Source organism: Panthera leo, chromosome F2 (assembly GCF_018350215.1).
Source record: "Panthera leo isolate Ple1 chromosome F2, P.leo_Ple1_pat1.1, whole genome shotgun sequence".
Lineage (NCBI taxonomy): Eukaryota > Metazoa > Chordata > Mammalia > Carnivora > Felidae > Panthera > Panthera leo.
The window spans coordinates 66643820-66671266 of NC_056695.1; the positions used below are offsets into that span (position 1 = coordinate 66643820).

The 27447-nt window shown below is 39.5% G+C and overlaps 1 protein-coding gene across 2 annotated transcripts in view; it reads left to right on the forward strand.

The window, feature by feature from the left end:
* The first annotated feature begins 4101 nt into the window (after positions 1-4101).
* FAM91A1 (family with sequence similarity 91 member A1) overlaps positions 4102-27447 on the forward strand; it is a 43809-nt gene continuing 20463 nt past the window's right edge. The window contains exons 1-15 of one of the 2 annotated variants that reach the window (XM_042923167.1): positions 4102-4405; positions 9332-9416; positions 10110-10261; positions 11885-11942; positions 12644-12711; positions 13512-13625; positions 14875-14965; positions 15308-15370; positions 20515-20621; positions 21136-21174; positions 21703-21815; positions 22288-22403; positions 23639-23751; positions 24110-24196; positions 26139-26271. In XM_042923167.1, coding sequence (XP_042779101.1) covers positions 4334-4405; positions 9332-9416; positions 10110-10261; positions 11885-11942; positions 12644-12711; positions 13512-13625; positions 14875-14965; positions 15308-15370; positions 20515-20621; positions 21136-21174; positions 21703-21815; positions 22288-22403; positions 23639-23751; positions 24110-24196; positions 26139-26271 — 1411 coding nt within the window. In that variant the 5' untranslated portion in view covers positions 4102-4333. The other variant, XM_042923169.1, reaches the window with a different exon arrangement.

Here is a 27447-nt window from a genome sequence, read left to right on the forward strand (position 1 = left end):
TTAGAATGTGTGTTAGATGTCATCTTTGTTCTTCTCCTCATTTTATAAATTCAACAAATTGCTTATTGATTACCTGAAGCCCGAAAAGCCCTGATAAGTGGTTACCAACCTTTGCTGTTCGTTGAATCATTTGGGCTCCAACTGAGGAATTCCGATAGGATTGATCTGGTGTGAGGCCCGGACATTGGTAATTTTAAGCACTTCTCAGGTCATGCTCATGCTCCTAAGACTACTCCCTTCCCTTCATTGAAAAAACACAAAATCTGGCATTTAAAAACTTGTATTCCGTATCTTACCCACATACGTAAATGAACTTATTTGATGAAGTAAAGGGGACAAAAAATGAGAAGAGCTCTCCAGATGGCTTCTCACTTTCATAGGCTTTCATGACTTCCTCCCTTTGACCTCTTTATTTTTCCAGCGAGTGCCACCTTTTTAAAAAGATACAGTTGAGGGGCATCTGGGTGGCTCAGTCAGTTAAGCCTCAGACTCTTGATTTCGGCTCATGATCTCACAGTTTGTGAGTTTGCGCCTGCATTGGGCTCTGCGCTGACAGCATGGAGCCTGCTTGGGATTCTCTCTCTCCCTTTTCCTCTGACTGCCCCCCCCCCCCAAGCTTACAAGCGCTTGTGCTTTCTCTCAAAAATAGATAGATGATAAATAAATAAATAAATAAATAAATAAATAAATAAAAGAATTTGATACCAATTCACAAATCCTATTCACTCAAAATGTAATTTTACTCCTCATCATGGATACCATGAAAATACTTTCAATTAAGGATAAACCATGCTTTGTAGCTGATGGATTTTCTTGTCTCCCTGGCCTATACCACGAAGCAGAAAACTTGAGGCTCAGGGGTGCCCTTGAGATTGTGCAAACCTCAGTTGGACCACTGCCCCACAGTCCTCACTGCATCAATTTCCAAGGAAGAACTGACAACATTTGGTGCTATCAGATATGGGAGAAAAGCTCCAGTAAATGAAAAACTTAAAGGACTTTCAGGCCTGAGAGATTGGTTTGGGTAAAAGTCAATAAAAAAGGAAGTGAAGAATTTGCAGGTTTTAGGTATAGAAATGTTGTGTGAGATCAGCCCCTAGTGGGCACTTTAACTATTACAATAGTTCAGCGTTTTAATTGTGTGGAATGTTCATTTCCACACTAGACATGTTCTAAACGCAGACTGACTTCGGATGGCAGAAATGTGTCATTTCCGATATTATAGATAAATATAGAATATAAATCGTTCACAGGCTCTATGACTCTGCCTCTCTCTAAAACAGACTTGTAACTCTCAGTTGCTGTCCAACATTTGCGGAGGAAAAATCCTAGAAACTCCCTAACGTAGAGAAAAATGGTCCCACATTTTTCTTGCCCCTTCCTGCTTCTCCAGCCTTGCCTCTTGATTCTTTAGTACTCTGTTCACAGTGTCAGGATGAGAAGTTTTCAATGTAAATCAAGTAGGGGGACGCACACAAGAGAGGGGTTATTGTATTTGGCATATTTAGGCAATGGCAAATGTCTTCGTGTTTCTAAAGTGTAAAATGCGAGAGAGGATGGACAGCTGAGTCTTTCAGTGTTTTTCTTGTCTTTTCAACTTTCAACACATAATAATACAGAAATATTTCTCCACTCCAAAATAAATACAGTGCAAGTGGGATATTTTCACAACTGATAGTCTCCGTGACAGAGGTGGTAGGAAAGAGTCAGGAGTGTGGTCCATGGGAGAGTCCATGTTCCCTCTGAGCCAGATTACCTGTCCTCAGCTTCACTGACTGGTGGGAGAAGGGGGTGTGCTGCTGTGGGACTTTTCACATTTGTATTTTAAAATAGGGAATAGATCTGGGTTTGTTTCGAAATAAATGTTGTATTTCTGAACTCTCGCTTTCTTAAAATATTTTCTCACTAATTGCAAGAGATCAAATTTCTCAGAAGACTTAACTAAAGTTTATAGCATTTAAGGGGCGCCTGGGTGGCTTGGTCGGTTAAGCGTCCGACTTCGGCTCAGGTCATGATCTCACGGTTCGTGGGTTCGAGCCCCACGTTGGGCTCTGTGCTGACAGCTCAGAGCCTGGAGCCTGTTTCAGATTCTGTGTCTCCCTCTCTCTCTGCCCCTCCCCTGTTCATGCTCTGTCTCTGTCTCAAAAATAAATAAACGTTAAAAAAAAAATTAAAAAAAAAATAAAGTTTATAGCATTTAAATATATTGATTACATGTGCTATGTTATAATTTAATTTTCATAATTAAAGAATATGGGGATTTATGTTTAGCATTACTTGTTGTACCCATGAGGAGTTCCCAATAATGTGCACATGAAGAAATCTGGACATTTTAGAAGACTTTAAGAATAGGTAATTTCTCTCTCTCTTTATTTTGCATGTTTCTAACAATGGTTGTGGGCTGTAAGAATAGAAAGTTAAGAAGTTTTAATGCAATTATAATTAGATTAAGTGTTTTCTATTGAAGCATAATTAACATACAATAGCTTATGAGTTTCAGGGGTACAACATAGTGATTCAATATTTTTATACATTACAAAATGATAATAAATCTAGTTACCATTGTCACAGTACAAAGTTATTATGATATTGTTGACAATATTCCATATGCTGTACATTATATCCCTGATTTACTTATTTTCTGACTGTAAGTTTCTAACTCTTAATCTCCTTCATCTAATTTGCCTGCCCCCACCAACTTCCTCCTTCTGGTAACCAACAGTTACCTGGACCTATGAGTCTGATTCTGTTTTGTCTTATTTGTTCATCTGTTTTGTTTTTAGATTTCACATACAAGTGAAATCATATGGCATTTGTCTTTCTCTAACTTGTTATTAGGTAATTATAGTACCCTCTAACTCCATCCATGTTGTCACAAATGGCAAGATTTCCTTCTTTTTATGGCTGAGTAATATTCCATATGTGGGCTATTGTAAATAATGCTGCAGTGAACATTGGGATGTATGTATCTCTTTGATTTAGTGCTGTTATTTTCTTCAGATAAATACCCCGAAATTGCTGGATTCCACGGTAGTTCCGTTTTTAATTCTTTGAGGAACCTCCATATTGTTTTCCACTGTGGCAGCAACAATTTACATTCCCACAAGCTAGGGCTCCTTTTCCTCCACATCCTCACTAACACTTGTTATTGTCTTTTTGATAAAAGCCAATCTGATAGATGTGCATTGATATCTCATTGTGGTTTTGATTTGCATTTCCCTGATGATTAGTGGTACTGGGCCTTTTTTCATGTGCCTGTTGGTCATGTGTATGTCTTCTTTGGAAAAACGTCTATTCAAGTCCTCTGCCCATTTTTTAATCAGATTTTTAAAAACATACAATGTTGTATAAGTTCTTTATATAGTTTGGACATTAACCCTTTATTGGATGTATGATTTGCAAATATCTCCTCCCATTCAGTAGGCTGCCTTTTAGTTTTGTTGATGGTTTCCTTTACTGTGCAGAAGCTTTTAGTTTGATGTAATCCCATTAGTTTATTTTAGCTTTTCCTGCCCTTGCCTGAAGAGACCGGTCCAAAAAAAATACTGCTAAGACTGATGTCAAAAACCTTACTGCCCACGTCTTATGGTTTCGCGTCTAGCAGTCTTTAATCAACGTTGAATTTGTTTTTGTGTATGGTGTACACTAGTCCAGTTTCATTCTTTTGCCTGCGGCTCTCCAGTTTTCCCAGCACCATTCATTGACTGAAGAGATTCCTCAGGGTTGGCAATGGGGTGGGGAGGAGCTCACTGCTCTTTCATTATTTGAAGCCAGCTATGACTCCCTCCCCAAGCCCATCATTCTCAGACAGCTTACCCCTGTGCCTGAAACTGGAGCTACCTGGGTTCACACACTGGGGAAATGAAGACATCCAATGGCAATGCAGACCCAGGAATGTATCTCAATTCATCCGGAGACTGACAGCCTGAGCCAAGCACGTGGGTTGGGGGCGGTTACCCCTTACTTTTTCCTTACCACCTTCTTGCCCCGCCCCACAGAGGGCAGGGGGCGGGGCAGGCGGCCTTTCGGCGCCCCGCCCCTCCGGCCTCGCGCCAGTGGGCGGAAGTGACGCAAGTCCAAAGCCATTTCCGGCGGGCCGAAACTAGGAAGAAACTTGGAGCTGCAGAGGCGCTCCTGGCGCGGGTCACCGCTGCTCCTGTGCCCCGTGGCCCGGCAGCGCGGAGCTGTCGGGAGCCCTGGCCATGGGGCAGCCCCGGCTCTCCGCAGTGTGAGGCGCGAGGCCTCCCGCGGGCTCCCCGACAGGCCGAGGGCGGGCAGGCGGGAGGTGTCGTTCCAGCTGCGGTCGCCGCTGCCGGCCCGGGCTCCCGGCATCATGAATATAGACGTGGAGTTCCACATCCGGCACAACTACCCCTGGAGCAAGTTGCCGGCCAACGTGAGGCAGGTACGGCCGGAACCTGGGACCCGGGCCCCGCCCTGCCGTCACCTGCTCGCCGTGCCCGCGGGGCCGGCGCTGCTCCTCGAGGCCGAATCCCGCCCTTCCCCCGCCTCGGTCTCGGGGAAATCGACCTGCAGGTCAAGGGTTAGGGAGGGACGGCTCTGGGGCCACAGGGGCAGGATGGGGCCGTTGCTAAAAGGGATGGACTCGCCTGGCACCTTTGCCCGCAGCCTCCTTTAAACTAGGCACTGGGCTAGGCGCTTGCGAAATCTGCTTAATACGGTTCTTGACCTCCAGAACTTTAGGATGGTGGGGAATAGACGAACGTTAAATAAATGCGTTACAGAATGATAGCAGCTCATACGTACTTGTATTATAGTATATGTGGGCACACAGAGGAGGGAGTAAGAAATTGTCCAGGGAGTGTCTGGAGGCTGTGTGGTGGAGGCATTGAAATTGGGCCTTAGAGGACGAATGAGAGATAAGAGGAAATAAGATTTTCCGGGAAGTGGGAAAGTTGTTTTACGAGGCTCGCACGAGTGAAAGAGCGTGTTCTGAGAGTAGCTAGCAACTTAGTATCACGGGAGGTGGAGTTGTGGGTATATTGGTGTTCGGAGGTGGGATTTTGTGAGTGCGTGGAGGTTGTAGCAGATGAATCTGGAAAAGCAGGCAGGGCCAGATTTTGAAGGGGCTTTCGTACTTGGCTTTGTGGGACTTTATCCTCTAGGCAAGATAGGTTTATTAGAGATGTTGCAACAGGAGACTGACAGGAGGTTTTCTTCTGAGGGTTAATTCTCAACTGCTTGAGTGCCATTTCTGTTCAGTGCTCAACAGATAGTAATTGAACACCTGCACACTGTGCCTTCTTGTAGGTGCTGGTGGTTAATTTGCACCAGTCAACAAGACGGAGACCCTGTTTTCATGGATCTTACATTTTAGTAAAGAAAGACAGTAAACAAATAAATGAACAAGAGCCTAATACAGCAGGTGGTGGTGAATCTTAGGAAGGTAGTGACACATGCTGCCTATAAAGCACTGTTTCTCAGACCATAGACCATCGATTGACCTTCAGGTTTCCTCCCTTTCCACTTGGTTGAGAGTGAAATTCTGGTTTCCATTGGTGCTGGGGAGTTATAATCGGAGTTTCGGGTGGTGGTGGTGATGGTATAAGGATTATTTGCTTTTTCCCTCAGCTTGGGGGCTTAGTTCTAAGAAATGAATAGTTTAAGGTTCTGGTGATGCGTCATGTGGCAGGGAAAGTGCTTTCACTGTGAGATACCCAAAAAAACTAGAAGGTAGAAAGACAGAGGAGGAATTCTTGGTTGTCAGTGGCTGCCCATGTGGCACTTATCTTGACTTGAAAGAACAAAGCTCTAAACTTGAGTAAATTTCTCTTGTTAAGCTTGAATGAGGGCTTTGGTACTTTTGTTCTTTAGGGTTTTGTGGTGTATTCAAAGACAACTGGAGGAACCAACAATCTTTTTCTTTGTTTCCATCTTTTCTCTACTCTTCTTTTCACAGAAATAAATGTAGCATAATGGAAGAAAGATGGATGATTCGATTATGTTCAGCATGAATAATTGATCTAAATTTGTATTGGCAAAAGCATATCTAATACTCAGTCATGACTATTAAAAATAATCACAGATCAGAGTTATAATTAGGTACAGATGTGACATTAAATTAAAATTAGTTTTGGTAAGATCACTTAAAAAAGAGTAGCCATTTTAGCTTAGAAGGAGCTTCCGCTTATAGAAGGTGTTGGAAAACCCATCTGTACATGTTGCTTCCTTGGACTTCATGTGGCCATGCCACTGTTGGCCTAGGTCAAGCTTGGCCTTTGATTACTACATCACCTTTCTCCTTGGTCTCTTGTCCGCAGGATGGGACTCTCTCCCATTCATTCCTCACATTACACCGGAGCGAGATTTCTAAATGCCAGCTCAGTCCTGCACTACCTGTCTCCTCCTAGAGATTACTTGTAGCTTCTTGAATGTCAGAACTCTCCAGGGAGGTTTCCCTGACTTTCTACATGTGGAGCAGTTGATTCTCCACAGCGCCGTGTTTCTCACCCACAGCACTGACCCCACTGTGTTGCATTTGCTGCATACATTACTTGTTTTTTGCTTTTGCATTTTGAGCACCTATCATGTGGTTGGCTTTTAGTAAACATTTTTGGAGTGAATGAGTGATGGTATCAGTCTGAGATTTCTTTTCAGGGAGCTAAAGCTCAGTCACTTTCAAAGTGGGAAGTAGTCCTTGTATGGAAAGAATTTGTTTTTTGCCATTAATAATACTAAGTAGTTTGATAGCATTTCCAGTAAGCTTTGATGAGTTTAATTTGGAAATGACTCATTTCCCACTTCTGAAAACTGGGGGAAGGTGATTTCAGATTTTTTTAAAAAAGGTATGTCAAGCCAGAAGGTGATTTCAGATTTTTAAAAAATGTGTGTAAAGCCATTAGTTTTTATATGGGTGGGATGAAATGTTTTTATGTGATATGGCTATACAAAAGCTTAAAAAGTACATTAAAAAGTTATAGATAACGCCATTATTTCAGGATATTTCTGTAGTTTATCAGTATTTTGTATTCATGATTCAAAAACAATTTATAGGTGTTTTAAGGGAAGTCTTATGAGGTTCTGTGTCATGTGTGAAAGGTCAGTTAAAGATTTGGTGTATTTTTGGGGGTGTGTGTGTGTGTGATTGGGATTTGTAGGAGAAAAGTCCGTAGAAAAAAATTCCTTATGCTTTTAGCAAAATCTGGTGCACAGTGGGTATTTTATAACCAGTACCTATGTCACTCTTTAATCTGTTATAGTTCCCATTATATGCAGCTCAGCTTCATTTGTCAGATCTGGTCAGTATTTCTGCAGGGTCAGCGCATCTCAGAGTAAAATGACCTTTCTTTTAGTTTGCCTCCTGTAGTGGTAACAGTGTTTTAGTATGCGAATGGTGGGAAATTTGGGGTAGGAGTGGGAGGGAAGCCAAAGAATCTTTGTGAACAAAGCAATTATATTTTATGTATATGGGTAGTGAAGAATAAAATCAACTTTTAATGTAGTTTTTAGATATCTGTGGGTACACATATGTATTGATTGATCAGGACCAGTCATTACTTTGAATGCCTGGCACAGAGGCTTAGGCATTTAAACACTGTATTCTCTAACTAGCTTAGAAATAACAGACCCTTCCATTTTGAGCGGCGTGATTACACTCTTTGTTCTCGAGTTACCAGGGATGAAGTTAGAAAGGGAGAAAATGCTTGTAAGTCATGATAAATGAAGAGATTTATTTTAAAACAGAAGCGCAAAACCTCATGTTGAGGTTGCTGAGATTCTAGCAGAGTGGTGCTCTGTGTGTGTGTTTTGTGTTCCTTGAGAAGGAGACTTATGTGGCAGCGGAGCTGGAGGAGACCCTTTACAAATTTCACAGCAAGCCCAGTGTTTAACTCCCCTCAACATCTTAATTACTGACCCTGGCGTTGGTGCTGGGTGGAGGATGTGGAGCGGTTTCTCGATAATAAACTTTGTTACTAACCACTTGTGACTTTAAAGAAGAATGGAACAATTTAAGCACATATATTCAGGCAGTAAAATGAGTCACGGTTTAGCCTGTGATAAACTAATTAATTTAGATGAAGGAAGAGAGATGTTAGTTTTCTCACATCACCTTTTTCTTAAAATACATCCCACCAGTGGGTCCAGTTAGGTGCTGGTTTATTTAAATGTGAGTTTTATCTGTCTTGTAAGATGGCCTTTGGTGAAAGCGTGTGTGTGTGTGTGTGTGTGTGTGTGTGTGTGTGTGGACGTTTACCTCAGCTTTCAAACCTGTGAGTAGGAAGTATAATAACTGAATCTTCTGATCTTTTTGCCATTAGTCTCCTGTGATGTCTAATTTTATTTTACAGCGTGTTGGGAGGATCATACCCAGTAATTAGAAGGGGGATAGCAGTCATATATTAAGTTTATGGTCGCACATTGAATATAATGTTGACTGTAATCAGACACACTTATGCTTTGCTTTCATGAGAATCTTTGAGCTTAAAACACTAAAGCACAGTGGGAAAGTTTTTTGCTCTTTAAAAAACATCAAAATTCTAAAATTGTCTGGATTTTTTCTAATGTTTATTTTCAGACACACACACACACACACACACACACACACACACGTGCATGCGAGTGGGGGTAGGTAGAGGCAGAAAGAGAGGGGAGAGAGAAAATCCCAAGCAGGTTCCACGCTGTCAGCATAGAGCCCAACATGGGGCTCAGTCTCACAAACCCCAAGACATGACCTGAGCTGAAGTTGAGTTGGACATTCAACAGACTGAGCCACCCAGGCGCCCCTAAATATTTTTTAATGAGGCCATAAGGAGATGATGTTTTTAAGAAGTTATCTTATATCATTTAGAGGTACATTTGAAATGTACATTCTCCAGAAATGTTAATTTTTGCTAATTATAGCCATCAGCTATAAACAATTAGCAGACAAGGTCTTTTGTTGACAGTCTTACATTTTAGAAAAATGTAGGTGCATGAAGCCATCCGTCCATTTATCCATCTGTCTATTCAATGCACGAATTAGGAACAATCAGGAAAGAAGTCTTTGTAAATAGAACTTAGTTTTTTGTTAATGAAGTTATATGCTCTCAGACTGCTCTTTTATTTGATAAGCACTTTAGGTAATTTCAGTAAGTCCTTTAGGAAGGCAGGCTAAAAATAATAAACACATTGAATTTTTGCTCTAATGTCATAGCATGAAAATTAGTATAATAACATTTAAGAAAATATTCTGTATTCAGTTCTGGAAATTAGAGGTATGAGGATTAAAATTAGAGGGAGTGGTTTTGAAATTGTATGAGGAAAAAGTACTGTTGTTTAGTTCAGAGGCTATTTTTAAAACTATTTGAATTTTTTATTTTATTTTTTTTAGAGTCTTGGAAATTCACAGAGAGAATATGAAAAGCAGGTTGTTCTGTACAGTATCCGCAATCAGTTACGATACAGAAATAACTTAGGTAAGTAGAGACATTTTTATATTGAGGTGGAAACGACTATTGCTGATTTACCATTTTCATTAATCCTATCTTTAAAAAAATTTCTTTTTTAATGTTTACTTATTTTTGAAAGAGAGAGGGAGAAAGCACACACGAATGGGGGAGGGACAGAAATGGGGGGGACAGAGAATCCGAAGTGGGCTCCGCCCTGACAGAGAGCCATATGCGGGGCTCAGACTCATGAACTGGGAGATCGTGACCTGAGCCGAAGTTGGGCGCTCAACCAACTGAGCCACCCAGGTGCCCCATCCTGTCTTTTCAGTACATGTTTCACAGTACTGAAAGTATTCCATGTACAGACTCTAAGAAGCTCTGTACTGGGGTGCCTGGGTGGCTCAGTTGGTTGAATGTCCATCTTCGGCTCAGGTCACGATTTTGCGGTTTGTGGGCCCACATTGGGGCCCTGTGCTGACAGCTCAGAGCCTGGAGCCTGCTTCAGATTCTGTGTCTCCTTCTCTCTCTGCCCCTCCCCTGCTCGCACTCTGTGGCCTGATTGTTTCTTTGTTCCAACTTGGAGTGTTTCGTTTGCTCTCTTCCAACTACTGTGCTTTTATTTTTTATTAAGGTTGGTTTATGAAGTAGTTCCTATTGCATTTGTAATTATATGTAAGTGTAAGACACCTGACAAAAACTGGATAATTTCTCTTTCCCCAGTTAAACATGTCAAGAAAGATGAGCGCAAATACTATGAGGAGCTCCTCAAGTACAGTCGCGATCATCTCATGCTGTACCCTTACCATCTGTCAGATATTATGGTAAAGGGCCTGAGGATAACACCCTTTTCGTATTATACTGGGATCATGGAGGTGAGTTGGCAGTGTACATGGGCCATCACGGGCTACTCGTCAGGGACTCTGCCGACAGTGACCGGCTCTGCACATCTCCGCCACATTGGCCATCATTCTTGAGTTTACAGCAGAGAGGGGAGTGTTCGTAACAAGTTAACCGCTTGCGCCACACTCATCTAAGCAGCTGCTGGAAGTTCCAGGTGTTCACGGCGGAAGAGTATCTGTTTTTCTTCTGGGTTCTCGAAGGCATTTGTTGACCCTTTGTGCTCTTGTAGCATTAATGATTTATGTTAGCAGCGTCTCTGTAAAACAGACTGCTTTTGACACATGATGAAGGTCGAAAATGCAGCTGATGGAACTGACCACCGGGCTCAGAAAAACAATGCATTTAACTCTTCACTGACTACAGAAAGAATTAATGATGCAATACGTGTGTCAGAAACAGAAATATGTTTCTAGTCCCGGCCTCTAATTTCTTTCCTTTATTATTAACTTTTAGATGTTAGCCTTCCTCCAAAAGCAGTTTTTTAAATACCAGTTATATACTGTTTTTAAGTGAGCTGTATGTAAAGACTGGCAATGTTTATGTAGTATTCATTTGCTACTTAATTTTATGTGAGTGCTGCTGTTTTGGGCCCACTCACCGCTTCCAGAGCAGAGAGAAGCCTAGAACTGAAGGAGTTGGGAACCTACGAGTAACAGTGAGGTTCCTTTCCAATGGGGCTTCCTTTGCAAGATCTCCCTTTGCTTTTCTCCCCGAGCCCCTTCTTCACGGGCACTTATGCTGCCCTGCGTCTCCCGCGTCCCCATTCGGAAGGAAACATTAGAGAAATACTGAGGCCTGACAGCCCAGGTTTCTGTCAGTTCCTTTTCACTAGAACCAAGGCAGCATAATGGAGGCGGTAGCTAATCAGTAAGTAGCATCGTTATGGCTGTCTCTTTATTATTTTGCTGGTATTGACCACAAAGTTTAGGAGAGAAAATAGAGGGAGGTTTTTCCTCAGTTACCCGCTTTCGGTTACATCCACGTGCTTGTTGCTCTCTGGTTTCTGTTTTTACACCATGGGGTATAGCTGCTGGGCTGAAAATGGGCCCTATCTCCACAGTAAACAGTTGGTTTGCTGTTGGAGAAACAAGCAGGAGTTGAAAAAAGCTGGATACTGCGTTTAACTCTGCTGCTGGTTGGGTCTCGTAGGAGCAGAGATGACTAAGTGGTTAAAATCTTGGTTGGTAGCGCATGTGTCAGATGCATATTGATGGAGCTGTGAGCCATCATGCCCCTTGTTTCGGGGTACGCCTCTAGGGTTGGGTGTGAGGTGTGGAGAGGCTGGAGCCCAGAGCTCTAAATGTGGTATTCCTGGCACAGCTTCCACAGGGCAGAGGTTACAGGGCAAATGTTTGGGATTCATAGAGAGTGCTGTGAGAATCCAGACCTGAAAGTCCGATCTTCAGTTACTAGGTTTGAACCACATAGTGAGTACCACAATGTGGCATGCGTGTTTAGGTTGCAAACTCGAATCTCAGGCCTTCGTGCCAATAATTAATTATTATTCTGTTTGGCTGTAGTAATACATATTTATACAGATTTTTATCTAAGGATATTTTGCATTTAGGATTTTTAATTGTTTTTTTTTTTGAAAGGACATTATGAACAGTGAGAAAAGTTATGATTCGTTGCCCAATTTTACTGCTGCCGACTGTAAGTATTTAATTATGCTGAAGGTAATGATTAGAGTCTGTCTTTCTGTGTGCATGCTATAGTCCGTATCATCATGTGTGTTTTTAACCTAAAACACTTGAAACATGGGAACAGCAGGCACCACTGTTGATAGGAGTTTTATCAGTTTTATACCAGTCAAATGTAAGATGTAGTCTAAATGTCTACGAGGAATTTTTTGGAGTGGTAGAAGGAGAAAAATGAGACTAATCTCTGTATTTCTAGAAAGTGAAATTCTTCCTGATGCTTGGGCAGTGTAGTGTGCCGAATGAGGGAAGAAGATTTGTGCACAGTGGTTTTGCAACATTGACACACGGTTTTTACTAATACAACCTGCTGTGTTATGCTCATTTTAAGGAAGTGTGTATCTGACATGTGACACAGTTCTGTTGTGTAGGAAGAAACTTTTGCTGAGAAGGATGTCCTGACTTCCTGAAGTCGGGAGGGCTTCTGCTCTGTAAAAATTGGCCCATGTGACATTGTCACAAGTGTCAGCTTGAGTTCATCTTTCCCAGTTTGGGTTTTCTTTTATATTTCGTTTGGGAATTCCTTTTAATTTGATATTGATTATCAATCAGTGACCAAAAGGTGAACAAAAGCCAAGGGTTTTTTTCCTAAAAGACCTGAGTGTCTTGGCATTTTAAGATGCATTACGTGTTTTTAAAGGAAAGGCTTTCTTTCAGGTCTAAGGCTCCTTGGCATAGGAAGAAACCAGTACATTGATCTGATGAATCAGTGTCGGTCATCAAAAGTGAGTTACTTGTTTTCCTTCCTTTCTCGTTTCTTCCTCCTTATCATACAGTCTCATTAATTGTTTTAAGTGGTAAAAATAATGAATTGAATTTCTTCGATCAAGTAAAATATGCATAATACAGAAAAAATACCAAAAACACCTCTTCGGTATTCTCTAGGTTATGCTTATGCGATTACTGAATTAAAACATTTAAGGAGTAAAACATTTATTCTTAAAAATCAATTTTGCGGGGTGCCTGGGTGGCTTGGTCAGTTGGGCGTCCGACTTCGGCTCAGGTCACGATCTCATGGTCCGTGAGTTCGAGCCCCACGTCGGGCTCTGTGCTGACAGCTCAGAGCCTGGAGCCTGTTTCAGATTCTGTGTCTCCTTCTGTCTCTGATCCTCCCCAGTTCATGCTCTATCTCTCTCTGTCTCAAAAATAAATAAAAGTTAAAAAAAATTAAAAAAAAAATCAATTTTGCTCTGCTGGTCTTTTTACCTGCTGATTCCACTCCCCAGGGTTCACTTAATGGTTGAAATGAGTACACATTTTTCAAATTTGTTTTCACCTCCTAGATTTCCTTTGAATTTCTGGATTTAGATTGAGACTTAATGATTTGTGTTTTGAAGTAATTTACTTTGAAATAATTTAAGAATGACTTTTTCTATTCAGTACATCTAGAGTACTTCAGATTTTAAAACGTGGGAATTTAAAAAGATATTTAGCCTGTTGGAAACAGTCTTACACTGTGATCAATAAAAAAGAAAGTAGTGATTTCAGGCTGACTGCAAATTCTTAAATGTTTGTACCGTTGCAGAAATTTTTCAGAAGGAAAACAGCTCGTGATCTTTTGCCAGTGAAGCCGGTGGAAATTGCCATAGAGGCTTGGTGGGTGGTGCAGGCTGGGTATATCACAGAAGATGACATAAAGGTAGGTCCCTTTAGAAATTAGACATGACTTTTATGTTTTAAATTGTAATTCTTCATCATAGTTCTGTAATTTTTCTAAGAAGTAACACTGTTTGGTTTTCCTGAAGAAAATTAAACTTAAGTTCAAAGTTTTAAATGACTGTAGCACATGGGTGGGTTTGAAAGACACTCTTTAATAATGAGGAAGACTTGACTTGGTCCACGTACAGTAATCCTGGGACTTTAACTAGCAGTTTCATGTGAAGTGATGTGATGCTGCCATGACACCGGCCAACACTTCTCGGGCGCTTGCTGTGTGCCGGCTCCACCAGCTCTCCTGCAAGCACTTTTATAGCGTCTCATGTGATTCCTGCAACACCCCAGAGTGGTGTATTATTCGTACTCCATTTCACATAGGAGGAAAGTGAGCACGGAGAAATAAGGTAACGGCTCAAGTCACAGTGGTAGCGAACGTCCAGGATTTTAAGTGAGGCAGTTGCTATGCAAGTTGTGCTCTTGATCACTCTGCTGAAGCGCCGTGCTGACGAGGTAGGAGCTTTGATGGGGGATAGTGTCAAGATCAAGGGGTGGTCAGACCGCATTGGAGATAAGCCTTACGCATGGTAGAAGAGATGCTAATTTAGAGGGAAAGAGGCAGGGCAGTGGACCAGAGGGCCTAGAGACTAGGTCATGTCTCTCTGTGGTTGAAGAAATGGAAGTGAGCAGGTGGACTTTTTTTTCAGTTTACATTTTATTTTACTTCAGAGGACAGATTAAATCCAGTGAGCAGAAGGCTTAGAAATTTTGCTTCAGTGTGAGAACAGAGCTATAGTGATGTACTTCCTGTGCTGATAATAGCCGTGTGGAATTTGAATAAACTTGTGATCTGAGAGATTCAGAATCAGCAAATGGATCTGATTCCCATTCAAAGAAGATGATTAAATATTGGTATTTATTAGGTAACACTTACTGCTTATCAGCAAATATTGGTGCTTATAATTTGTCCTCGATTCTGTTGGTGGCATATTCTGGCACCTTAATCGACAGCTGTGTGCATAGGTTTTTCTTCTGAATTCCAGAGCAATAAGAGAAAAAAAATACGTAGTACATTCAGCTAATGGCACCTAATATTTATAAGCATACATAATAGATAATATATAATCATATATAATAGTCATCAGGATAATCCTTGTCTTAAACATGAAGAGATTTCAAGAGACTTATAAATTAATTTGGACAGAATTTAATTGAAATTATTTTGTTTTTCTTAGATATGCACTTTGCCTGAGAAATGTGCTATTGATAAGATCATCGATGCAGGCCCTCAGCTGTCTGGATCACTAGATTACAATGTAGTACATAGTAAGTGGTTAGTAGAAGTGGTCTTTTGTCAACATAAAAACTAATTTTAAACCAGCAACAATTAATAGTAATTTTTATCAATCTTTTATTCACATACACTACAAATTTATACAAATGAATCATAGGTAAAAAAATGTTTTTAATTTTGTAGTTCTGAGCATGTGAAGGAAACAGATTTGAAAACTTGAATTAATTCTTTTCCTCTTCTGCTTATTTTTTTTCTCCTTTACCTAGTATTCAGTTGTAAGAATCTTTGCAGAAAATCAGGAATCAATTTTGGTTTCTTTTTAAATTTACTGTTGTTTAGTATTCCATCTAAAACAGCTACTTTTGCTTCTGTAGGCTTATATAACAAAGGATTTATTTATCTGGATGTACCAATATCTGATGACAGTTGTATAGCAGGTAAGTATATGCTAACACTTTCCAGGGTTTTTTGAATGGTTACTAGGTGCTGCACGTTGCATGTATCACCCTAATAAATTAGACACATAATCTAGGATCTATGATGTTAGAATCTTTCAAAGAAAGACATTTCTCTTTTGTTATGTTGTAACACATTGTGGTGGTTTTATTTAAATTCCTTATTTTTTATCTTCACGTTATTGTACATGCTATGTTAAAATAATGGAAGTCTGAAATAAATTTCTCGCATCCTAAATCAGGTTAATGTTTTCGTAAATTTATGTCCTTTTAGTCTTTGTTCAGTGCATAACTGTTTTTACAGATGTTCAGTCCTATCATAGCTATTATTTTAACTCCACATACCTGTCTTATTTTGGCATGTTGAAGTCATCTTTTTTGTCTTTATCTACTCCTCCCTTCATCCTTCATCCATTCCCTAAGTTAAACCAATATTAAGGCCCTTGTGTATTTCCTTATGGATGTATCAGTTTATTAGAACATTCTCCTATTGCTGGTTATTTAGGTTGCTTATAATTTTTCTTTTTCTTTCTTTCTTTTTTTTTTTTTTTTTCCTGTAGTAGTGATGTGCTTAACATCCTTGAACACAGTGAAGCTTTTTTCCTATAGGTTAGATTTTTTAACAAATTTAGGTTGTGTGTTACAGGTATGTTTTTATGTTTCCCAGCATATCTTTGAGCTATGGTTCTTTTTTTTTTTTTTTTTTTTAAGTTTATTTATCTATTTTGAGAGAGAGGGAACACAGGAGGGGCAGAGAGAGAGAATCCCAAGCAGGCTCCTCACTGTCAGCACAGAGCCTGATGTGGGGCCAGAACTCACAAACCTGTGAGATCGTGACCTGAGCCGAAATCCAGAGTTGGAGGCTTAACCGACTGAGCCACCTAGGCGCCCCTGAGCTATCGTTCTTATTTGTTGGTATCTTTTACCATACTAAGATACTTAATATTTGTGTAATCAAATATAAATGTCAAAAATTTCCAGGGAATGACTTTGAGTGATGGTAGGGGCTTATTGCAGAAACACTCCCTCATGTCAGTGTTGAATCTTTACAGGTTATCATGCTGTATTGTATCCTGACCTTTATCTGTGTTACCATGTGCTTGCAATTCTTTAATAAATGGATTTTGAACCATGTACATACATGAATTCTTTAAATTTGGAAAGAAAATCAAAAAGTAATGAGATACTAATTCTTGTTTATATAATTGATGCTATAGCAAATAAAATACTAGTTTTACAATTTGAAAGGTTTTGACAAGGAAGAGATTTCTGGAGGACAGGGCTGGTAGTGGTTTCCTGTCACTATGGGAAAATATGAAGGCATTACTCTAGTCTTTACTGTCGTCGATCAACTGATATTGACTCATTTGAGAATCCCCTGAAAAGATAGGTTTTTGATTAGTTCATTTCAGTCCCTGTTGATTGATAGTTTGAATATTGACTCACGTTAGCACTAAGTGCATTTAAAAGATGTAGTCAGAAGGGCCAAGTGGATGGCTACTCTATTAACAGTGATGGGTTCTGCCATGCTTTACCTACTGTCTAGCAATGTTTGCTGGTGCGGACAGACTCAGGCTCTTATTACTGCTGAATTTACCTTCCTTATCACCGTGGAACATGGAATGTTCACCAAATTGTAATAACCTATGAAAAGCAGTTTGACAACGTGGAAGCCATCAAATTCAGCACAAAAGATGCCTGCAGTTGATTTCAGAGAAAGCATTTCTGCTGTGTTTCAACAAAACAAGCACTGTGGTTGGTGGAACAAATAAATTGGGGGAGACAAATACTTTGAATAGTCACTAAAGGGTCTATTGTTTTTTAAATTTTTTTGACGTTTATTTTTGAAAAAGAGGGGGGGTGAGGGGACAGAGAGAGGGGGAGACTCAGAATCTGAAGCTGACTCCACGCTCTGAGCTGTCAGCACAGAGCCCAATGCAGGGCTTCAACTCACAAACCGCGAGGTCATGACCTGAGCCAAAGTTGGTCGCTTAACTGAGCCACTCAGGTGACCCTAAAGGGTCTATTGTTAAAATATGTTTAGTCCATCATTCATCAAACTGTATACTTGTTCAATTTATGTCTCCCCTTTTGCTTATAGATTCTAGATTTCTGTTATGCTTGAATAGAGTACTTTTAAGATATATGTGTATGTATATGTGTGTGTGTGTATGTGTATATATGTACACATATATGTGCACATATATGTAAATAGTCTAAAAATTCTTAAAAACTTTTGTCATACAAATTCAGACCTGTAGTTGGAACTTATTTTTGTATTTGATGTGAAATAAGGGTCCAACTTGGTTTTTTTCTGTTTGGAAAACCAATAGCATTTGGGTAAATTCCAGGACTGTTTTTTCAGTAACCCATTACCACGGGGTGGAAATGTAACTTTTGTCATACATTGAATTCCCCTCTCCACTGGAGCTAGTTCGGATAGTCTTTTGTCTTCACAGATCTGTTTTTATTTTTATACCATATTGTTTTGATTACAGTGACTCAGAATAATCTTTAATGTTAGTTATTGCCAGGGGCACCTGAGTGGCTTGGTCGGTTAAGCATCTGACTCTTCGTTTCGGCTCAGGTCATGATCTTACGGTTCATGAGTTCAATCCCTGCATCAGACTCTGCGCTGACAATGGGGAGCCTGCTTGGGATTCTCTTTCTCTCCCTCTGTCTCTGCCCCTCACCTACTAGCATGGTCTCTATCTCTCTCAAAAATAATACACTTAAAAAAAATTTAAAAAATATATTAGTTACGGCCAGGCCTTCCTTGTGAGTTTTTTTTTTAAACTTTCTAGGCTATTCTCAGGTATTTTTCTTTACACTTATTAATTTTTATTAACATGTTTAAAATTTTTATTTTGTTATTTCTTTATTGAGATATAATTGACATACACACTGTGTTAGTTTCAGATATAAATTGTAATGTTGATAGTTATATATATTGTGAAATGATCATCATGAGTCTGGTTAACATATTGAGATATAATTGACATACACACTGTGTTAGTTTCAGATATAAATTATAATGTTGATAGTTCTATATTGTGAAATAATCATCATGAGTCTGGTTAACATCCATCACCACACATAAAAGCAGAAATCTTTTTTCTTGTGGTGAGAACTTTTAAGATCTACGCTTTTAGCAACTTTGAGATAGGCAGTGTGGCATTGTTAACTATAGTTGCTGTGCTGTACGTTACATCTCCATGACTTACTTATTTTATAATTGGAACTTTGAACCTTCTTATTCCTTTTACCCATTTCGCCCATCCTCTACCTCTCATTTCTGGCAGCCACCAGTTTGTTCTCTGTGTATGTTAGCTTGATTTTTTTCAATATATTTTTCAGTAGGCAATATTATGATATAATATTCTAAATTTATAAAAGATTATAAAAACATCTGCTTCTGACCCCTGTGCCTGGCTACAGTTTCTCTCTTAGTGGCCACTCTCTCAGTGGCTCTCTTAAATTTCTTAGTTTATCTTTCCAAAAGTATGCTAAGCACATAGGCATGTATGCATATATCCTTTTTTGTATGGTTTTTGTTTTACGCAGGTGGTGTGTTGTAATTCATACTTTTTTTTAACTTTGTATTGGAGACTATTCAGTATCTCTTTACCTAGATGTAAATTGTGTGTTTGTAACCTCTTAAGTGTCTTGGTTTCTTCGTCTCTGAAATACAGAGGTATAGTATTAGACAACTCATGAGGTTAAGAGGATTAGATGAAATTGTGTGTGTCAAGTACCTGGAAGTCGCCTGGCACTTAGTATGTGCTCAGTAAATGTTTGCTATTATCCACACAGCTGATAGTGTAGGAAAAGAGTTAAGGATATCAAATAGGGGGTTTCTAAAATATTTCAAAAGAGAAACCATTGATCCTTAAAAGTACTTGGATGACTAGAACTATAGGAAACACTAAATTAGAAAGTGACCTGAGGGGCACCTGGGTGGCTTAGTCGGTTGGGCATCCGACTTCGGCTCAGGTCATGATCTCACAGTCGGTGAGTTCAAGCCCCGCGTTGGGCTCTGTGCTGACAGCTCAGGGGCCTGGGGCCTACTTTGGATTCTGTGTCCCCCTCTCTCTCTGCCCCTCCCCTGCTCAAGCTCTGCCTCTGTCTCTCTCAAAAATAAACATTAAAAAAAAAAAAAAAGTGACATGAGCCAGATCTAAAAAGTGAATAATCTGTCATTGTGATTTTTTGCAATGTCTTCGTTTTGACCACTTAAGTTTTGTCTTACTTCTCTTTGTTAGGAATAATTTAGGTTTTGGGTGCAATAGATGGTATTAGGTCCAGGAGACACAGGACCCCCAAGTCCTTTGATGGCCTGAATACTCTTCCTTCCCAGGATATTTTCAAGGGAAATGTGCACAGTGGAGAATGGTAAAGGAAAGCATAGTGCCTCTTTATTATCAGCTGGGCAGAGTGCTCTAGTAAATTGGATTAGAGTTTCTGGACCAACGAGATGGAGAGAAATGAGTATGAATCCACTTTCAGGTGAACAGCACCTGCTAGGCTGCCTCCTGTGATGAAGAAGGTCTTGCCCTTCTTAATACTGAGGCCACTGAAGAGGGTATAGAAAGAAAGCCCCAAAGAATAAGTTAGTGATTGCTGGTAAAAGTGGCCGTCGTGCAGGTGAATTTCTTCTCTTCTCAGCATGGAGCGGGGATGGTGGGAGAAAGGCAGCCAGTACAGTCTTTGTATAGTCTCTCAGTCTTTTGCTTTTCTGCCTTAGCCTAGTCACCCCTGCTGTCTCTCAGGGCATTACAACACACCCATTGCAGCCTTCCCCATGCGGAAGCAGCCCCAGTGCCCCTGCCTTTCTACCAAGTTCGTGTCCTCCAGCACTTCCTTTGCCTCAGTAATCTGAGAGGTCCATGGGATTAAATTAAATTAACTCTCTGTAGGATTTGTGCTCTACTGTCAGAGTCCTCTGTGTAGACTGGGTTGTAAATGTCCTTAACTTTGGGGGTTTTAGAAAACTTGCTGTGGAGTGGATAAAAGCAAAAGCTGAATTCAATCTCTAAGGTAGAGGTTTTTCTTTTTGAGTAGATATTTGAATTATGCTTTCTTATGTTATAAAATTGTATCACTAAACTAAGTCTATTTTGTTTTAGTTCCTCCTCTTGAAGGTTTTGTAATGAATCGGGTGCAAGGTGATTATTTTGAAACTCTACTTTATAAGATATTTGTTTCAATAGATGAGCATACTAATGTTGCAGAGGTAAGTATGAACAGTGTTTGATGAAAGACTTGGCCTCAAGATTATAAAATAATCTTTGTGTGAAGTAAAGTTATTTAATGATGGTTAAAGTGTTTTTGGAATCTATACATGGTAGAGCATAGACCATTAATATACTTATGTCACTGTTCTTATGTTACTTTTTGTATATACATATTGAGTTTTTTTTTAGAAATAACATAATTTGGTAAATAACTTTTTATATGACTTCTTGGTAAAAGGATTGTAGGCTGTTGATCGATATAGGCATTTTCTTATTTTAAATGAAACTCAATTAAAGAGAAAAGAATCTCCCATTGTTATGGTCACTATCTAGACTCCTACTACTCTAAACATCTTAGACATAAGGAAAGGAGAAAGTTCTGATTTCAAAATTTATTCAGTCTTTCAGTTATTCTTAATTTAAAATTTTGCTCTTTATGGTTCAGTTGTTTATTACAAGCTGTGTAATATTGATAATTCTAGGAATGTAAATAATTTTTTTTTTATCTTCCAGCTTGCAAATGTCCTTGAAATAGACTTATCTTTGGTTAAGGTATGTAATTTTTATACTCTTTTTACTTATAAATACTGAATGGCTTTTATTATAAGCCATTGATAAGCTACTGAGAAATAGAGACAGTGAGATTCTTATCGCTCTCCAAGGGAGTGGGAACAGTAAAGGGGTCCTTGCAAAGATAGAAAGAAATAAGGATCCTGAAGTGGAATTTCACCCCATGCAGTGAAAGCCGGCACTCACATTCCCGTGCACGCAGGAAGCAGAATGATCAGTGTCTAGTAAGGAGTAAGGAGGTCAGTTAAAGCAACAACTTCTGCTAAACTGCACCACTTCAGCCTCTTGCTTCCTAGACAGCGGCAGGCCTGAGGGTTGGGAGCATTCGCTCTTCTACGGATGTGAAGACCTTAGCAGATGAACAGGCCTACTGAAAAATGGTTTTTTCTAGTTATGGGATGAAAATGTGTGAGGATCACTGTTAGCATAGTCCGTGGTGATATTTTCTCTCTACAAACATTCTGATGTCTGGTTCATTGTAAATGCTAATTTCCTTTCTGTTCCTTTCAGAATGCCGTTTCAATGTATTGCCGATTGGGCTTTGCCCATAAGAAGGGACAAGTAATAAATTTGGACCAGCTTCATTCATCGTGGAAGAATGTTCCATCCGTAAACAGATTAAAGTAATTCATTTATTTAGTATGAGATATTAGAGTTTCCTCTTAGGAAAAAATATTGTTTTATGTACAAAAATTTTACTTACCAACCTGTCAGTTGAGGTGAACCCTATATATTAGTGGTTTTTAATCTTTTTTTGTGTGATGAATCTTCTTTAGGATGATGAAAACAAGAACCCTTTCCCCAGAGAAAAGTAAATACAGTATTTTACATACAGTTTTTTTGTTTTTGTTTGTTTTAGTATTTTACATATAGTTTTAAAGAGTTCTCAAATTCCCTGAAGCCTGTCCATGGGTCTTAGTTAAGAACCATTGCCGTATGTGGGCAGAGCATTTGGGGGCTACGTCTCAATTTCAGGCTTGAACAAGAGACTGGATTTGGATGGATATTCATAATTTGAGTACTGACTTTAGTAGCTATTTTTATATAAGATAATTTATATGACTTTTAAAATGTGGATGTATTCTTTGTTAATAGGAGTACTTTAGATCCACAAAAGATGCTGCTCTCATGGGATGGTGGGGAAAGTAGGAGTCCTGTACAAGAAGCTTCATCGGCTACTGACACAGATACTAACAGTCAAGAAGATCCAGGTTAGCACTTACTCACTTTAATTTAGAGTGTTTATAGATGATGGCCTGTGTCTATACATACACTCACAGAGTTAACTCTCCTAGCTTTGTTCTCAGTATCATTCGTTTGGTACATAGTCATTGAGTACTTACCCATATGCTGGGTACTGTGCTAGGTCCTAAGGGTATAAAATTGACAAGAATATGGTACCTTCCTTCTGAGAATTAAGTCTAGGGAGAGAGAAGGCAGGATAACCACAAAACCCACAGCAACGTGAGAAGTGTTTTGGTGCTTGTGGGAGCAGAGGGGAAGTGCTCCCTTGTTGCCTAGAGAGGTTCAGGAAGCTTTCCTGGAGAGGAGGATAGTTGGGCTAAAAATGAATAATAGCCTGCCAGCTGGTGAGTGAGGGAAGGCCTCAGTATGGGCCAAGCACAAGGGGAGGCAAAGCTAATGGACGAGGGGGCTACATGTGGTTTATGTTGGGGTGGGGGGAGGGGAGCACAGCATAGGCTCTCATTCTTATCCCAGCCTCTTATCTGAGCCAGGTGACTCGTCTGAAGAGTTTAGGCTAGCTAGTCTTAATGTTCTGTCAGTTATCAAGTCTTGGTTTATGGGGTGTCTGGATGGCTTAGCTGGTTAAACATCCGACTTTGGACTTTGGCTTAGGTTGTGATCTCGCAGTTTTGTGAGTTCTGGCCCCACATTGGTCTCTGCACTGGCAGCACAGAGCCTGCTTGGGGTTCTCTCTCCCTCTCTCTCTGTCCCTCCCCTGCTCGCTCGCTCTCAAAATGAATAAATAAACTAAAAAACAGAAAAGAAAAAAGAAGGAAAGGAATTTATTATAGGGGTGCCTAGGTGGCTCAGTCAGTTAAGTGTCCCGACTCTTGATTTTGGCTCAGGTCATGATCTCATGGTCGTGAGATTGAACTCTGCTTTTGGGTTCTGCACTGAGCGTGAAGACTGCTTGGGATTCTCTCTCTCCCTCTGGCCCTCCCCTGCTCGCACGCGTGCTTGCTCTCAAACAAACAACAACAAAAGAAATTTACTACACAAGTACCTTTAAAAAAATTTTTTTTAACCTTTTTTAGTTCGAGATAGGTGGGACTGGGACCTTTTGGGACTGCAATATTGGCTTACATTTAGTTATGTAATTTTTTTAATTATCAAAGTTGAAAAGAAATACTTTCTCATTCTAAATGATAAGCAAAGAATAATTTTCATTTACTCGATTTTACATTGATTTTTTTTTTTCTAGCTGACACAGCCAGTGTAAGCAGTTTGAGTTTGTCCACAGGATATACAAAGCGTATTGCTTTTCTCTTTGACTCAACTCTCACTGCCTTTTTAATGATGGGAAATCTTTCACCAGTAAGTCAAATTCTTGTTTAAATATGACAGTGTTTAAAGATTAGAGTTAAAATAGTTCATGCTTTTAGGTCCCTTTTTAAGAATTAGATTAATTCCTAAAAATGCAAAATGCAACTGTCTTTGTTTTATATTCCTTAGAGGAGCATAGTAACTCTTTAGTGAGGGTTACTTCTGTAATCAGAAGACTCAGCTTCACATGTCACTCACTTTTTAAGTTTAATTATATTAGACAGCGTAATATAAATGTGAGATGTTAATGCTTCATATAAGAAGAGAAAACTAGGACTTATGAACAATAGACTCATGTAAGGTGTTTAAGGTCCATTTTAAGTTTTTTTGTTTTGTTTCTGTATTACAGAACTTGAAAAGCCATGCTGTCACAATGTTCGAAGTTGGCAAACTGTCAGATGAGTCTCTGGACAGCTTTCTTATAGAACTAGAAAAGGTAAATCTGGACTGGTCAGTATGGGATGTCAGGGCATTTGGAACCATTTCTTGATACAACATCAGTTATTGATTGTATAGGTTTTCATATATTCTTGCTCATTCCTGCCTAATTCCTCACCTTAATACTGCAACAGTCATTTAGACTTTAGAATATCAAGTGGATGAACAGATTTTGTGATTTAGAAAGTGATTTGTGGACCTTATCTATCACTTAGCGTGATTTGGTTTAATGAAATGGGGTATAGAAATAGTCTATGTAATTTTTTGTACATTTTTCTAAAATAGCTTTTAATTTTCTTTAGTATGATTTTCCAAGATCTCCTTTCAGCTGTTTTATTTGAAGTTTTTGTTCCCCTTATCTTAAATCTGAAACAGTGTCCCTGGGTATCATGTTTATGTCCACTCTCACCATCCCCTTTATTATCTGGAAGACTTCAGCCAATGCTCTTAGCCACCTTCTCCGTGAGGACAGCCCTACTTGGCCTTAGCTCTAAATCTGGATTGCCCTTTTGGGGTTTTCCATTTCCTAGGTTTTTTGGGTTTTTGGTGGTGGTGGTCGTGGTGTGGTAGAGGGGTGTGTGTGTGTGTGTGTGTGTGTGTGTGTGTGTGTGTGTTGTGTGTTTGTTTTCGTTTTTGTTTTTGTCCTCTGTTTTCCTCTCTGCAAATAGTTTCTATGCTGAATCTGTTACTTGACTAATAATTTTGGTACCTTTTGTGTTTTCGTGGTGAACTCTGTGTATTAAATGTGCTACTTAGAGGATTTTATGATTCCATTATCCTTTATATCTTAAGAAAAAGACCATGACATTTTTTCACTCTTCCTTCTCCATAAATTTTTCATTTTTTTAAGGCAGAAATGTATTTGAGATAATCCTTGCTATTAATTGGTCTCTTATTGTTACCTTTATACATCCATTATTCCCTCAATACTTTTAACACCTTGTTAACCCCATTTCTTGTTGTGTATTATCTTGGCAAATTTGCCAATAAATTTTTTATTTTCTAGCACATTCTAAGTTCTGTTTTTCTGATTTTTATTTTTCTCACCTCCACTAGTCTTTTATCACGTTTAGCAAATTGGAAGATCACTTTATTTTTTATATATCTATATTCTCTTATATCACATAGTTATTTTTGGGAAGGCCTTTTAGTCTGAAGTCTAGTTTTTAAAAATAGTTTCTTAGCTATTTTTTAAGAAGCTTCATCTTGATGAGGCTTAAGTGGTTATCTTATTTTTTAATGCAGATCTAATTTAGTCATTTTCCCCTATAGACCTGTCTTTCCATTTTGTGTGTTGTTTCTGGGATATATGTGTTTTTACGTATTGAACAAGTACCTGACTCAGTGTCAGAAGAACATGCGTTAAAATGAAGTCCAGTGAGCACAGCGGTTTTGTCCACTATTCAATCCATACATCCTAGACAGGTCATCCATAGCACATAGTAGGAACTCAGTGAATCCTCGTTGAATGAATTTAAGCTGTATATTTAGTAGTGTTGAAACAGCCGTGTTGAATCACATACTCCGCTGAGCCTTGCAGCCAGTGATACAGAACTGTGGACACGGTGATGAGAATTAGGGGCGTAATTGGTGACCATGGATTGGAGTACTCTTCTGGAAGAAGCAGAATGTAGAATGTGGATCTTAGAGTTTTTTTAAGCACTCCATTTGAATCATACGTGAGACATACAACTTATATAATGGTGTAATTTAACATTATTTGGTGTGTTAGTTTTACTTGCTGGGATAATTTCTATCATCTTCAAGGATGTATTCAAATAGAAACTCAACTGAGATTTAAGCTAATGTTTGTTTCAGTATTGCCTGGGCAAATTTGTGGTTTATTGATTCTTAATGTCTTAATATCTCTACTGTATGGTTACGTATTAGGATGAATGGTTTGAGAGTGGTACTGCAAAACTTATTTTCTCTTGGTTTAGGTTCAGAGCACTGGTGAAGGAGAAGCACAGAGATATTTTGATCATGCACTTACTCTGAGAAACACAATATTGTTTCTGCGTCATAATAAAGATCTAGTTGCACAAACTGCACAGCCAGACCAGCCCAATTATGGTATGATAAATGTACTTGATTTTGAAGACATGATCCTATGGAACTTCTTTAAGAAATTAAACAGGTCACGCTCACTTATTTAATACATTTTGTGTAGATGGCATGTCGAGTTTGCAACTAAAGGCTTGTTTTGTGAAGTTCTTTGCTCGTGAACTCTTTCTTACCTGATTTTACTCTTTCTCCTTTCTTATGTGCCACTGTAGTATTTGTAGCAGTTAAGTCTGTTCAGTACCTATAAGAAGGGTTGGAGTGTTTAATTTGTTTAAGTGGCTGGACGGAATTTAGAACAGGCCTCAGTTTGAGGGGTGAACAAGTGCCAAAATGTAGTTGTTTTAAGAAGCATAAAATTTCATGAGTGAAAGATTCCATTGTATAAAAATAATAAACAGGAGTTTCCTGTTGAAATGCTGCTGTAATATTTACTAAAGTATTTTACTTTAACAAATAAAAAAGAGGACGGAGAACCTCTTTTTAAAGAGTAAAAGAGGTAGTGACACTTGTAATCTGTGATGAGCCCTACTGTGGCGATCACCTGGCATGCGCTGTCAGTGTTGGGATAGACGAGGGTTCCCAAACTGGGGGTCAGTGGATGGTAGGTCCTGCGTTGTGCAGCGCCATCCAGGAATATATGTTTTGAAAAGATGACGTGGCCTGGGCACCAGTGAAGAGCATTTGGCTCAGGTCCTCAGACATTCGCAGGAGCTGCATCTCGGAAGTCTGTGAAATCTTGGCACCACGATAATATTTACTCTCACTCATTCTTTCATTCACTTGATAGTCCTGTTTTCTGGCCAAGAACCGTCGAGTTTCTTAGTGACATCCATTTTCATTCTACTTCTTTCACTAGCATCTGGCTTTCAACTCCATTTAAAAATTTAAGGACGGGGGCGCCTGGGTGGCTCAGTCGGTTGAGCGTCCGACTTCGGCAGGTCATGATCTCACACTCTGTGAGTTCGAGCCCCGCATCGGTCTCTGTGCTGACGGCTCAGAGCCTGGAGCCTGTTTTGGATTCTGTGTCTCCCTCTCTCTCTGTCCCTTCCCCGCTCATGCTCTGTCTCTCTCTGTCTCAAAAATAAATAAAAAACATTAAGAAAAAAAAAAATTAAAAAAATTTAAGGACGGAATCAGTTGTCACTTCACAAAAGTGATTGTGGAGGTGACTGCAAAGCTGCCAGG